The sequence below is a fragment of the Ananas comosus genome, linkage group 14, assembly GCF_001540865.1.
Source record: "Ananas comosus cultivar F153 linkage group 14, ASM154086v1, whole genome shotgun sequence".
Taxonomy (NCBI): Eukaryota; Viridiplantae; Streptophyta; class Magnoliopsida; order Poales; family Bromeliaceae; genus Ananas; species Ananas comosus.
Window position 1 is genome coordinate 3,068,087 of NC_033634.1, and position 14,170 is coordinate 3,082,256.

The 14,170-nt window shown below is 36.2% G+C and overlaps 1 protein-coding gene across 2 annotated transcripts; it reads left to right on the forward strand.

Annotated features, from left to right (window-relative positions):
- On the forward strand, positions 8,300-13,783 carry LOC109720535 (cyanidin 3-O-glucoside 7-O-glucosyltransferase (acyl-glucose)-like). 2 transcript variants are annotated; one of them, XM_020247718.1, is made up of 13 exons: positions 8,300-8,521; positions 9,270-9,333; positions 10,071-10,123; positions 10,229-10,304; positions 10,397-10,468; positions 10,563-10,650; positions 10,902-11,154; positions 11,284-11,399; positions 11,490-11,710; positions 11,855-11,889; positions 11,975-12,062; positions 12,605-12,695; positions 13,369-13,783. In XM_020247718.1, exons 1-13 carry the CDS (start codon positions 8,375-8,377, stop codon positions 13,598-13,600), a joined length of 1,536 nt encoding a protein of 511 aa, XP_020103307.1. In that variant the 5' UTR covers positions 8,300-8,374; the 3' UTR covers positions 13,601-13,783. The 2 variants fall into 2 exon arrangements, with proteins under 2 accessions (XP_020103307.1, XP_020103308.1); XM_020247719.1 differs by having other exon boundaries at positions 8,301-8,521; positions 11,861-11,889.

Here is a 14,170-nt window from a genome sequence, read left to right on the forward strand (position 1 = left end):
AGTAGGGCTACTGTACTATTAGGAGCACAGCAATCTTTGTATTTCTAACTTTCTATTATTCATAAATTTTGATGGATGGTTAGGGTAAAAGAGAGAAGATAAATTAAAGAGAAGTTTGAAAAAAGGGAAATTAAGATACTCAATTTCTCTCTAATTTTTTTTTCTCTCTCTCACCTTAATCATTCATCAAAATTGATGGATGGTTGGGACGTTAGGAATTCAAAGACTGCTGTGTTCCTAATAGCGCTCAGTAGTCCTACTCTATTTTTGGATTCAGTAGCTTTCTACTCGATCTTTTGAGCAACATATGATAGGCCAAAATGGACCTACATTGTGCTTCATTTAAACTCTAGGCCCTCCTGTTATGCAGTTTTGTGTTAATGCTTACGGATGTAAGACGGGCCGGGCGGCACATGGTTTGGTCCGGCCTAACACGGCCGTTGGCCGTGCTTTGCCATACCCAGCCGGCTCGCAGATGTGGCCTTGCATGGACCGCACCCATGACTGTAGGCGCGGCCAGACACGGCTGCCGGGCACGGCCGACCGTGTTCGGATGCAGCCTGATCTATTTTGGACTGGGCCGATACAGGCTGTGCTGGGCCTCAGCTTGGGGCCACCCTGGCCTGCATTTGGATGCGGGCTGTGTCGGCCCATAGGGTCCGATACAGCCTGGTCCATTTTGGATTGCGGCTAAGCACCAAGCCTCCCGCGTTTTTAAATATTTTTTATTTTGAAATATTAATTTAAATTATTCAAATTTTACGTTATTTTAAGAAAAAGTCATTTAAAACTTATTTGTTTAACAAAAAAAAAACTATATATTTATATTTTTAAAAGAACCCGTAAAAATTTCTCAAAATAAAATTAAAATATAAAAATAACAAAACTATAGTTACATGGGTCGGCTTGTGGCCCGACCCGATCCAAGGCCGCAGTCCAAAGAATGGCGGTCCTACCCGGCTTCAATTCAAATCCGGGTCGGCCCGACCACCCTGTGATCCGATTCGGTCCAAAAGATCTCATGCTACAAACATACATTCTATTCTAATCTTATAAAATCACATAATCTTTTGATTTAGAAGCTTTTATCATGCTTCTTTTTTTTCTTCTTTTTTTTGGCCAATAAGCAGATCACCACCAATATTATTGTACTTTATTTAGGGGCCGTTTGGTTGCATATAGTTGCAACTATACTGCAGTTGTAACTGTATATAAATACAAATTTCGTATTTGGTTTAATGTATTTAACTCCAATTGCTGCAGTAGGAACTACAGGATGAGGCCCAACTGCAGCAGTTCGAACTACATCCAAATTGGCCGCAGTTCCAACTACAGCAGTTGGAGAGAGTAACTTTAAATAAAAAGTATATTTACCTCCTCAATTTAAATAAAAATTATTTTTCTTTTTTATATTGCAGGTAATCTTACCATCACATATATAAAATAATAAAATTTTAAAAATTATTTATCAACTGTATGCAACCAAACTAATTATTTATACTTGCAAATTTTTCTATTATATCTAACTAAATAGGATTTATATAGTTATAACTATTATATTTTCAACTACATATATTTCTAACTCTACTATATTTATAATTATATCTAAATTGATCGGTCGCTGCACCATTTTTGTTATTTTTTATTTTCTTTAAAAGTAAACAAAACCATTATCAAATTTTAATTTTTTATTGTCAAATAAATACTTCCAAAGCTTCTAGAGAAAAAAACGTGTCATGCACTACAACAACCAACGTTTCTCTCTCTCTGCCTCTCTCTCTCTCTCTCTCTCTGCCCGTCTCTTCTCTTCCTCTTTTTTTTTTTCTTTCTTTTTTTTTTTTTTTGGGTGGTGATTCATTGCGTGTTGCATTCGTTGAAAAAAGTAATTACACGTGTATGCAAATATATGTGAAGTGAGTACAACGATAAGTTTTTTTTGGATTTTAGGATGGTGTTGCAAAAATGCCAGGAAAAAGAAGTTTTTGTTATTTATTAGTATTCAATAATATAAGAAAAGGACGGATCCCAACACCTGAACTAAAACTCACTACGCTTCTAAAAAAAAAATAAATTTATTTGAACTATAATTTTTTTTAATTTGACTATCTAATTTAAAAAATTTTGATTTTACTATATAAATTTTCAATTTATTTCATTTGAGCCGGTCGACAGCACATTAATTTTAAAATTTGAATGAATTACTTATTTTTACAAATTTAATTAGTATATTTTATACAATTTTTGCAACTATATATTTAAAATACTATTAACTCACTGAAATTAAACAAATTGAAAAATAAGGTAGCATATTCAAATTAGTTCATAGTTCAGATATGTTTTGTATGTCTTTTTCTTTTCTTAATAACTAGCCGGGTTTAAAGTTACTTGAGCCATTTGATTACGGCCAATTTGCATAAAAAATTCACTAGTTTTCGGATTTTGCAAAAGTGGGTCACCTTTTTCGTTTTTGCAGATTCGGTCCGATTTTTCAGCAAACTGACCAAAATATTCTTGTACCTTTTTCTCTCTCCTCTTTTTTTTTTTTTGTTCTTTTTTTCTTTCTCTTCCCAGAGAGCGGCGAAAGCGGAGGCGGAGGCAGAGGCGGCCCGCTTCGGTTTTGTCCGGCGCATCCTTACCCTCGCCTGCGCACCCCCCACCTTCCTCGCCTCCGACCCCGCTGAGGCCGCGCTGCAACTTTTTTTTTCCCCCATCTCCGACCCTTCTCCACCGTCTCCGACGACGACGCCTATCTCACCCTCTCTCGCCCTTTTCGCACTTTCCCTCTCTCTCCTCCTTCGCCTCCTCTGTCGCCTCCGACGACGAAGCTTCTCCGCGGAGGTCGCTGCGGCGCTACAGCCTTGGAGTGGGGGGTCTTTAGCGGCGGCGTTGCCGGCGCTGTGGCCGTTGGCAGAGAAGCATGACAAAAAAAAATTATAGAAGAAGAAGAAAAAAAAAATAAAGACAAAAAAATTATATAAGAAGGAAGAAAATGATGAAATTGCACTGTTAAAATAAGATTACATTGTTTTAAAAAAAATTTGCATTGTTATAATGAAAATTATACTATTTGATATATAAATTATACTCTTTTGGAATAAATTTTACACTCTTAAGGCTAACGTTGCACTATTTAGAAAAATTTTACATTATTTCTTTTCCTTTTCCTTTTCTTTTTCTCTTTCTCTTCTTCTTCTTCTTCTACCGCTGCTGCCTCCCGCCTGGCCCGCGAAGGCACGGCGGGGGCTATCACCGAGCTCGAGGAGGCTCCTGACAATGGGAAAGGAAGGACCTCCTCGGAGCTCGGCAATAGCCCCCACCGCGCCTTCGCAGCCGGGCGGGAGCAGCAGCGGAAGAAGAAGAAGAAGAGAAAGAGAAAAAGAAAAAAAATAAAAACATGTGTAAAATTCTCCTAAATAGTGCAATGTTAGCCTTAAGAGTGTAAAATTCATTCCAAAAGAACGTAATTTTTATATCAAATAGTACAATTTTCATTAAAACAGTGCAAATTTATTTTAAAACAGTGTAATCTTATTTTAACGGTGCAATTTCATCATCTTCTTCTTTCTTATATAATTTTTTTTCTTTATTTTTTTCTTCTTTCTCTTCTATAATTTTTTTTTTGTCACGCCTCTCGGCCAACGGTCACGGCGCCGGCGACGATGCCGCTAAAGACCTCTCGCTCCAAGGCTGCGGCGCCGCAGCGACCTCCGCGGCGCCGATATTGGCGGAGAGGCGTCGTCGTCGGAGGCGGTGGAGGAGACGAAGGAGGAGGGAGAGGGAAAGGGCGAGAAGGGCGAGAGAGGGTGAGATAGGCGTCGTCATCGGAGACGGTGGAGAAGGGTCGGAGAGGGAAAAAAAAAGAAGTCGCAGCACGGTCTCGGCGGGAACAGAGGTAAGGAGGGAGGATGGGGGGTAGGTGGGTGCGCGGGCGAGAGTAAGGATGCGCCGGACAAAACCGAAGCGGCCCGCCTCCGCCTCTGCCTCTGCTGCTCTCTGGGAAGAGAAAAAAAAAAAGAACGAGAGAAAAAAAAAGAGAGAGGAAAAGGTATTAGGGTATTTTTGTCAGTTTGCTGAAAAATCGGACCGAATTTTAAAAAACGAAAAATGTGGCTCACTTTTGCAAAAGTCCAAAACTAGTGGATTATTTTATGCAAATTGGCCTTTGATTTCATATAATAGATATTTGTTGTTAAAAGATAAGAAAGAGAAAAAAATATTTGGAGTTTTTTTTTTTTTTTTTTTTTTTTTTTTTTTTTGTACAACTGTGATCGCTAAAAATTTATATTAACATCTATTTTTGAAAGTTAAAACCAAGTAAAAAATTTATAAGGCCCAGTTAATTAAATAAAATTTTTATATAAAATAGTGTAGGAGATGGCAGTAGATTACTTGTAATTTTTTTATCCAAAATATTTATTAGATTGGCTGCATTGCAAGCTAATTATTCATAATAATAATAAAAAAATTCTTTTATTAGTGTATCAAATTATATAAAATTAGCATTTTTTAAAAAATGACAAACTAAATCTTTTGATAAAGTTTTACGATCTGACTTACGACAAATATTATTTAATTTGAGACAAAAAAAAGAAAAGAAAAGAAGATAATAGCATGGAGCCAAGGTAAATGCAAAGATTAATATAGCTCAATCACCAACTTAGAACCTACTAATGTCCTTTCCATTATCCATTTTCTTACGGTGACATATACTTCGTGTAAAAGAGTTATCTAGTTATGAGCTTTTTAACATGCATGGAAATTTTTGTTGATCTCTTTTTTGAGAGAAAAGTAGCATGTTACCCACTTCATTTATTGAAATGATGAATTAGGTGAACACGAGGTAAGACAGCGAGGGCCTCAAATCGGGCGAAAACGCCCCCCCAAAAAAAAAACTATCGAATACAGAAGCGACGCTTTGTGCAGAGGGATTGAACCCAGAGGTTTGTCCAGCGTTTAATCTTAAGGACCGTAGTTAGTGGGTCGGCAGGATCTTTCGAAAGATAACACAGTTCCTGGCCTCCCAGGTGACCCACCAGCAAGCTGCAAGTCCCAAAAGCCTAAGGCAGGTAGACTGATTTCCTTTCCTCTCCATCCATCTATCCTAGACACAACCAACATCCTCCCCCAAGTCCCCAGGTTGGATACCATGCATCCAAAGCCGTCACAACCAAGAATCTGATAAAAACACATCGAGTGAAAAGATGGTCCACAGTTTTCTCCTCCACCCTACATAACATGCAGGCGGTGTTTCTGGTCCATCCTCGCTTAAGAAGATTGTCTGCTGTAAGGTGCCTTTTCTTGAGATCTAGCCAACAAAACACTTTGACTTTGAGAGGTATACTGAGTTGTCAGATCATGCTCGCTCGGTTGTCCCTTGTGCCTCCGACACTCAGAATCATATAAGTCGATTTCACTGTGAATGTCCCGTCCGGGCTCTACCGCCAAATAACACAATCAGAACTCTGCTCAGGTCTGAGTTCGGAAATTCTCTCCACAAAGGCCGAAAAATTAGGGCACAACCCATAACTCGAAGCATTGTTGTCTCCTAGTATTTTACTCCAGTCCCAGTCATCGTTCTGCAAACATTGGCAGATTTTCAAGTTTTTGTGGTTCGACATAGCATACACCTGAGGAAATGACACCTGCAGAGCTGATTTCCCACACCAACGGTTCGACCAAAAGTCGATATTACTCGAAATCCCCATCTTGTGGGCTATCCCCCAACTGAAGATCTCGTTCTGGCATAGTACTCCCTTCCACCAAAAAGAGAAGGGTTTAAAGGATCTTTCCTCCTTCAGAGGTCTTCTTCTACAATAATACAGGGCGTGGATAAGTTTGTTCCATGGAAGCTGAGGATCCGTGTGAAATTTTCACCACCATTTGATCAGGAGAGCACGGTTCATTGTGGCTAAGTCCAAAATGCCAAGCCCTCCTTTTTTCTTACTTCTACACATCTTCTTCCAGGCTATCAGGCATCCCTTGCCTGGGTAATTGTTTCCTCCAGACCAGAAGTAGTCGCTACGAAAAGTCTCAACACGCACGATCACCCATTTGGGAGCCTTGAACAAAGACAAGAAGTAAATGGGTAGATTGGTAAGGACCGCATTCGTCAGAATCAACTCTCCCCTCATGAAAGAAGTTTCACTTTCCAACCGTTAATCTTTCTCTGTAATTTAAGAATAATCCCCTCCCAGTCCTCCTTCGATAGGGGTCTGACAAAGAGAGAGAGTCCTAGGCACTTGGTAGGTAGAGTACCCCGACACTCGAGGATATTTACAAGTCTAGTCGAAAAAAAAAAAAATTTGTAGATCTTATTCGCAAAAATACTTGTCGAATAAGTGATTTTTGTTGAATAAGTTTTTTGTAGAAATGCTTGTGCTACATTCTTATTTGAGCCTTTTTGGCTCGCCAAATTGGCAAAATTAAAAAAATTCTCTTAAGTTCTGTATATACAAGTAACTTCATCCTGGTAGTCACGGCACTCTGGGATAGAGCATGTTTGGCCGAACTTTTGAATAAGTAATTTTCGCTGAATTGATTTTGATTTGTAGAATTTTTTTTATTAAAGAGCTGTAGAGCCAAATTGGCTAAGTATGATAGAAAGATAATTTTTATGAAGTGATTTTATAAAATTACTTAATATTTTCTTTTGAAATAATTTTATAAAATATAAAATATAAAATTTTTATTTAAAAAATTCAAGTTCAAAATTAAGAAATTAAAAAATAAAATCTAAATTTACAAATTATAATTTAAAATTTAAATTTAAATTTGAATTCAATAATAAAATCAAATTTCACAACGCTGATTTTATCTATTTCTGTTTTTAGGACCTCTAAAACCAGAATTTTGACTTTACTATTAAAATAAAAAACTTTTTTAACTCCAAATTATTGTCTAAAAAGTTTGACCAAGCATCCCTGAGGCTTCCCAAGTGCTCTTGGGTCAAAAAGTGGGATAAGACTTCAACGGGGAAACTTCCAACAACAGTTTTTAGGGAATCTCCGATTAACTGTTAGGTGTTAATTTACAATCGTTGTACTTTAAAGGCTTAAGCTGCTAAATTACGTCTGAGTTCGAAATTTTTTGCAAGACCCATGACGTGGCGAGACTTTTTACAAAACTCATGACGTGGATTTGAATTAAAAGGAAGAAAATTAATTATGTTAGGGACCTGACATGACTCAAAATCAGGACCATCTGTTTTGATACCATATGAAACAACCGTTATACTATAAAAGCTTAAACTGTTAGAGAATGATGTTTATATAATTTTATATTTAATATTTTTAATACTAAAATTTATAAAAAATATAAATTTTTAATAAAATAATTATATTTTTGGAATATAAATAAAAATAACACTTAACGAGGCATCGTTCGGAGCTCTCCACTTTTCTTTTTCTTTTTTTTTCTTTTTTTTTTCTTTTTTTTTTTTGGACAGTGCTCTAGATTCTTCTCTCTTTGTAGTTTATCATTGGTAGGTACTTTCCTAAAATGTTTATATATATTACAACTCTTCTTTGCCGGGTTTTTTTTCAATTTAATTCCCGGATAAATTTTTATTTTAAAATTAGTCCTGTTAAAATTTAATTTGCAAAAATAATCCTGACCCTGCTACACAGGCATCACGTCAGGGCCACACGGGCAGGACTGGGGCCAGTGTGTTAAGTTGAACACATTGAACCATTCACCGTGTTCAAATACGGTGAATGATTTATAGTGTTTCATACGGTATATTTATATTCATTTTCTTCTCTTTTAGGGATGTCAACGGGTCAGGTTTGGATCGGGTTTTTAAAAATCCGAAATCGAATTCGAAAATCAAATTAAAACCCGTACATGAATCCGAGCCCGGCGGGTTTTAAAAATCCATACCTGTATCCATATGTTAAAGTTATATGGGTATGGATTTTTAAAACCCGACGGGTTCGGATTCGGGTTCGAGTCTTAATTTAATTTTCGGATTTGGATTCGGATTTTTTAAAACCCAATCCAAACTCGACCCGTTGACATCCCTAAAAGGGAAGAAAAGTAATATAAATATACCGTGTAAAATACGGTGAATCATTCACCTTGTTTGAATATGGTGAATGGTTCACCGTATTCAATTTAACACACTGGTCCCAGCTCTGCCAGAGTGGCGCTGACGTGGTGCCTGCGTGGCAGGGTCAGGACCATTTTTACAAATTAAATTTTGACAGGGCTATTTTGAAAATAAAATTTTTTCAGGGGGCCATTTGCAAAAAAAAGCCCTTCTTTGCCTTTACCACCACAGCTGAGTGATCCACACCCTTTTTCTTCTTTCTTTTTTTGTCATCTTCTTCCAGTTTAGTTGCTTCTGGGGAGGAATTAAGGAAAAAAAAAAAGAAAAATGATGAGGGTGATGGTGTTCCTTGTGCTGCTGCTCCTCACTGTGATGATCATGGTGGGAAATGGAGAACAAAATGGCCCAGCCCTTCTTAGTAGAGATGATTTTCCCAGTAACTTCATCTTTGGTTCAGGCACCTCTGCTTATCAAGTGGGTTTAATTCCCTCTTCTGTTCTATTTTTTTTCACCTTTTCTTTTCCTTTCTTTTCTTTTTTTATTTTTTATTTTTTTTTATTTTTGGGTAAGATGGTTTTTTATTTTGAGCACTTTTAAAACATAAATTTAAATTAAATTAGAGCAAATTAATAGAAACTGAGAGTTTAGTGGTATACCTATGTAATATATTCACACATTTTCTGTTTAAGCGCATATGCATGTGTTTTCATGCATGTTTACGTGCAGCATCAGCTGCAAGAGAATTCATGGAAAGAAGATCCTGCTGTTGATCATGCTTTTGTTGTGTTTTTGAAATTTAGAGGTGTTCTTAGTTATTAATTATGATAACTGCTATTTGTCTTTTCTCTTCTCAATCAATCTATACATCTTACGCCCCATCATTCAAGAATTTAAAATTTTTTCTAGAATTTTTAAAATTATATGTAAGAAAAAGTTGATAAGACAAGTACTTAAATTTGGATTATGGAGAGCCTACGATGTAAAATATATACTAATATTGGTGTACCTATAGTGTTGCTCAAGTTATTATTTTAATATAGGGACACTTCGCATGACATCATGCATCACAGAACCCACCTCCACAGTTCCACACACACAAAAATAAAAAGTAAACAGAAAAAAGAGAGAAAAAAAAGAAAGAAAAAGGGAACACACTTGTTTAATATAATAAACATATAATTGGCACTTGGAGAATTTTTAAACTATGCTAGATTGGGTGTAGGTGGAAGGAGCAGCAGCAGAGGATGGGAGAAGTCCAAGTGTTTGGGACACCTTTGCTCATGCTGGTACAATTTATTCTTTTTTTTTTTCTTCCAATTTTCTTCTCCTTTCTTATTTTATTAATTATAGTTGTTACATATAAAAATATTTAAATATCTATCTCTACGTTATATTCTAAAACTTATACGGGCAGAGAACAGTGTGTCAATATTCTTATATTTGGTAGAGTTTTTAAACCATGCGTGTTGACTTTTTGCGATGAACATGATGTGAATTTGAATTACATGAAAGAAAATTAATAATATTAGGAGTATGGTGTGACACGAACTCAGAACATCCTGTTCTGATATCATATTAAATAATATGAAATAACCGTTATTCTCTAACACTTTGTTTGGTACAAGGATAAAAGCTCCTTTATACCCAAACACTAATAGCTAAGGGTGGGAACACTCTTAGCCAGTTATTCTGGAATAATCTGCTAAAGGTGGGAACAACCCTGGGAATAGGGGTGGAAACAACTTTATTTTTATTTTTAAAATTTAAAATTTAAAAATTTATAATTTGTAATCTCAAAATCAAAGTTTATAATTTTAAATTCTTAATATATGAACAATATTATATTTCATCAATGGTGTCCATGCCATGTCTTTGTCCTAATTTTTGGAAGCTGCCGATTCGTCTTGTCGTGTTCCGTATTTCATGTCTGTGTCCGTAACGTCTAGTTCATCACCGATTATCTTCACTGAATAAGTTGATTCTAGCAAGCAGAATCCTCCTTTATTTTCCACTTTCATTCCAGGATATATGCAAGGGACTGGAGATACTGCCTCTGATGAATATCACAAGTACAAGGTATGCAGCAGAAAGAAATAATCATACTTCTGGGTGCAAAAAATATCGTTTTCGGATATGTAGTTGTCGAGAAGAAAAGATTCAATTTATGTTACTTTTATACAGGAAGATGTTAAACTCATGAAAGAGACAGGATTAGATGCCTATAGATTCTCCATCTCTTGGTCGAGGTTAATCCCCGGTATGATTCTGACATACTGCACACTTATTTATCTTATCATACTAAGAGTGTGACGCAATGTTTGGGACATGAATTGATACTTACGCTTGCAGACGGGAGAGGAAGAGTCAATCCGAAAGCGCTAGAATATTACAACAATCTTGTTAATGAACTTCTAAACCATGGTATCACCGCGAACTAAAAGTTACGGTTAATTTTTCTTTTTTTTGAAGTTATTTTGTTTTTCACACAGTTTTATGTTTGGAATGTTTCGTGTAGGAATTAAACCGCACGTCACGCTTTTCCATTATGATCTCCCGCAAGTTCTTGAAGACGAATACGAAGGATGGTTGAGCCCGAAAATTGTGTAAGACTTGTTGCCACCAGTGTAATATTTATCCTCTCTGGTTTGTGTCACTTACTTATTCAACTCTTATCCAAAGAAGAAAAAAAGAAAAGAAAAGAAGAGCTAATTCAACTTAGATATATAGTAATATTACTCCTTTCTTTACATTTTTCTTCTTTTCGTAGTTTGGTTAGGTGTATTGTTATTTCCAATTGAGTTACAGTTATGTTCATATCATCATATATGTACAACTTTGTTCTCTTCCTTTCCAGCGACGATTTCACAGCGTATGCGGATGTTTGCTTTAGAGAATTTGGTGACAGGGTCTCGCATTGGACTACTCTAAATGAGCCTAACGTTCTCGCGTTGCTTGGTTATGATTTGGGCTTCGCTCCGCCAAAGAGGTGTTCTCACCCTTTTGGCAACTGTTCTCGCGGAAACTCTCCTACTGAACCCTACATTGTCATGCATCACTGCTTGTTGGCTCATAGTTCAGCTGTCTCACTATACGCGAGAAAATACAAAGTATTCTTTTTTACTAACTAGCAATTTTTGCTTTTCATTACAAATTTTAAGTCTCCGAGTGTGGTCCCTATTTAAGTTTTGTTCTTTTAGTTGCAAGTTTACAAATTTAGTTACAAATTCGTGATGCAGGCGAAGCAGCAAGGGTTCATAGGAATAAACGTCTTCGTTTACCATTTGATACCACTCACAAACTCGACGAATGATATAATTGCCACCAGGAGAGCTCAAGATTTCTATGTTGGATGGTAAAGAGTTTCGCGCCATCAATTTTATATACACACCTCCTTTATGTTGACTTAATTAAGCTGCTGAATGCTGACACTATATTATCTTAGGCTGATCGAGCCGCTTTACCGAGGAGACTACCCCAAAACTATGAGGAAGATGGTTGGCAGTAAACTGCCGAAATTCTCGAGAAGCCAATCCGAACAACTTACGGGTTCATATGATTTTATAAGTTTGAATTATTACGCGGCAATGTACGTGAAGGATGATCCTCACGACATTCCGGCTAGTCAGAGGGATTTCAGGGCTGATATGTTTGCTGTGGTTACAGGTACAGTCTCCAATTCTCCGACAGACACACCTATGTTATCTGTTACTTTTTTGATTAAACAGGGATATACCCTATTATGTTATCTGTTACTTGAACTTAGATTTTATATTTTTATTGTTTTATCATTGATTTATGATGCGCTAGCTGCAGATAATGGGCTCACGAAATCCGACACACTGGTAAGAGTTCTTTGAGATTGGAGATTTATTTTTGATTATTATAAAATTATGCTCATTAAAAACAGAAATTTGTGGTGTTATTCAGTTCCCTGTGCTGCCGTCTGGCCTTCGAGGAGTTTTGGAGTATTTCAAGCAATCTTATGGTAATCCTCCCATCTACATTCATGAAAATGGTAAGTTCTTACTTTATTTTCAGCAAACAACAGTAAAAACTTTCTAAGCGAGCTAATAATCGACTATAATGTTCCCTCATATAGAAACTAGGGATGGGGCAAACTATACTTGAATTGTAATCTCTGGTCTAGAGTGTGTCATATGGAAGGTCACTAAATACATGTCAAAACATTTTAGAGTGAGAAATTTGAAAGGGATGATTAGATACAAATTAAGGTCGTTAGTTAAGTAACGATTATTTAGGGCTAAAAATTGAGATTGTTTACTGAAAGATTGATCTAGTAGGAAACAGCCCAATATCAGTCTTAACACTCCCGCTCACGTGTGGGTTGGATATTAGGTAGGTATGCCGTGCCACGTGCATCGGCTAAAGAGGTAATGGAAGAGATAATAGAGTAATAAGCAGAAATATATGTCATAGAAATGGCAAAGATTGATCTAGTAGGAAAAGATCTGGTATTAGTCTTAACGAAATTAACTTATCTAACTTTTTCTTTTTCTGAGTTTGATTAACTTGACCCTTCACAACATTTAACAACAGGTTTTGCAATGCCACAAAATGGGTCGCTTTATGACGTTCGTCGGGTCAAATACATAAGCGACCACTTGGAAAACCTGCTCATTGCTCTCAGGTAAATAAATCTAAGTTCCTAAGTAATCGATTATTGATTTTGTTTTGCATTACTAATCATACGCAAGAAAGAGTTAATTGGCTGCGTGATTGTGATTTTGTAAGCCGGTGAATCACTCGCTACTAAATAAATCAGTCGTGATTTCCCCCCCGCCTCCCTAAATTTCTAATTTTGCAAACGATTGAATTGCTATAATTTTTGATTGACCTGGCTTCTGGAGTAGCTTCTTTATGCTAAGAAGTAGTAAAGCTTTTGCTATGGCGAGTAGCTGAAATGAGTTTTTGAGCCTAAAAAGCAGAAGCTTTAACTTTCTATTGTGAAGCTTTCAATGCTTTTCTGAGCAACGCTACTTAAAAAGCACCAAGCAGACCCTCTAACATTTGATCATCCGTAATGAACTTTTAGGTTTATCTCTACCTTAAAAACGAGCGCTTCGATATCTGTTGTTGGGAATTTAGTTTCTCCTTTTGAATTTCAAAGCTAGGAGAAAGTGTGTCTGAAAAATAAGAAACGCATATCCAAGCTAGATGATAAACCTCAAGTTTCAAACTTTTTGTGATATATTTCTTAGTGGACTCAAATTTCTCGGTTGCGTGCAAAAATACATAAACACTATATAAAGCTTCTGTTCTCCTTTTCATCTTAAATTTAACTTCGGCTCTCTTTGTATCAGGAATGGATCAAACACTCTGGGCTACTTCACTTGGTCTTTCATCGATGCGTACGAATTGCTCTACGGATACGAATATTCCTACGGCCTTTATTATGTGGATTTTGGCGACGAAGATCGAAAGCGGTATCCGCGGTTCTCCGCGCGGTGGTATTCCAGTTTCCTCAGAGGGAGAAATCACACCAATCTCATGAACAGCTCTCCGAACCTGACACCATTTGTTTCTACCACCTAAATGTTTTTTTTTGTATTATAATTCTCAGCTTTGCTAATTATTTAATGTGTGTTCATCTGCTTATATGAACTAAATTTTCTTCTTTTTGGTTATTTTTGGTTTTCAGAGTAATGTCTGAAACATAATGCTGTACTCTCTGATTTGGAGTTATTATATATACGTGATTATGATTAGTTTTGAGTATTTTTTTTTCTTTGAAACTATTTGGTTTGGTTCAATTAGTTTTTGGTTTAGTTCAGTTATTTGGATGGTTCAGTCCACTGGTATTAATAACTCGTTATTATTTAATAGTTCAAAATAAGATCTCATTATTAGACTGTTCAGATAAAATTATAAATACTTTATAAATTATTAATTAATTAATTACTAATTAGTGATCATTAATTATTAAATTATTATAAATTTTAAAAAGCTAGAAAAAAAGGTTTCACCATCTTTATCTTTGGGGAAAACTTCAAAATCCCCCCGTGGTTTCGCACTTTCTCACTTTAGTATTCTGTGGTTTAAAATATATTAATTTGCCCCGTTGTGGTTTTATTTTTATCTTTTTGGCAATTTTTTTCTTAATAT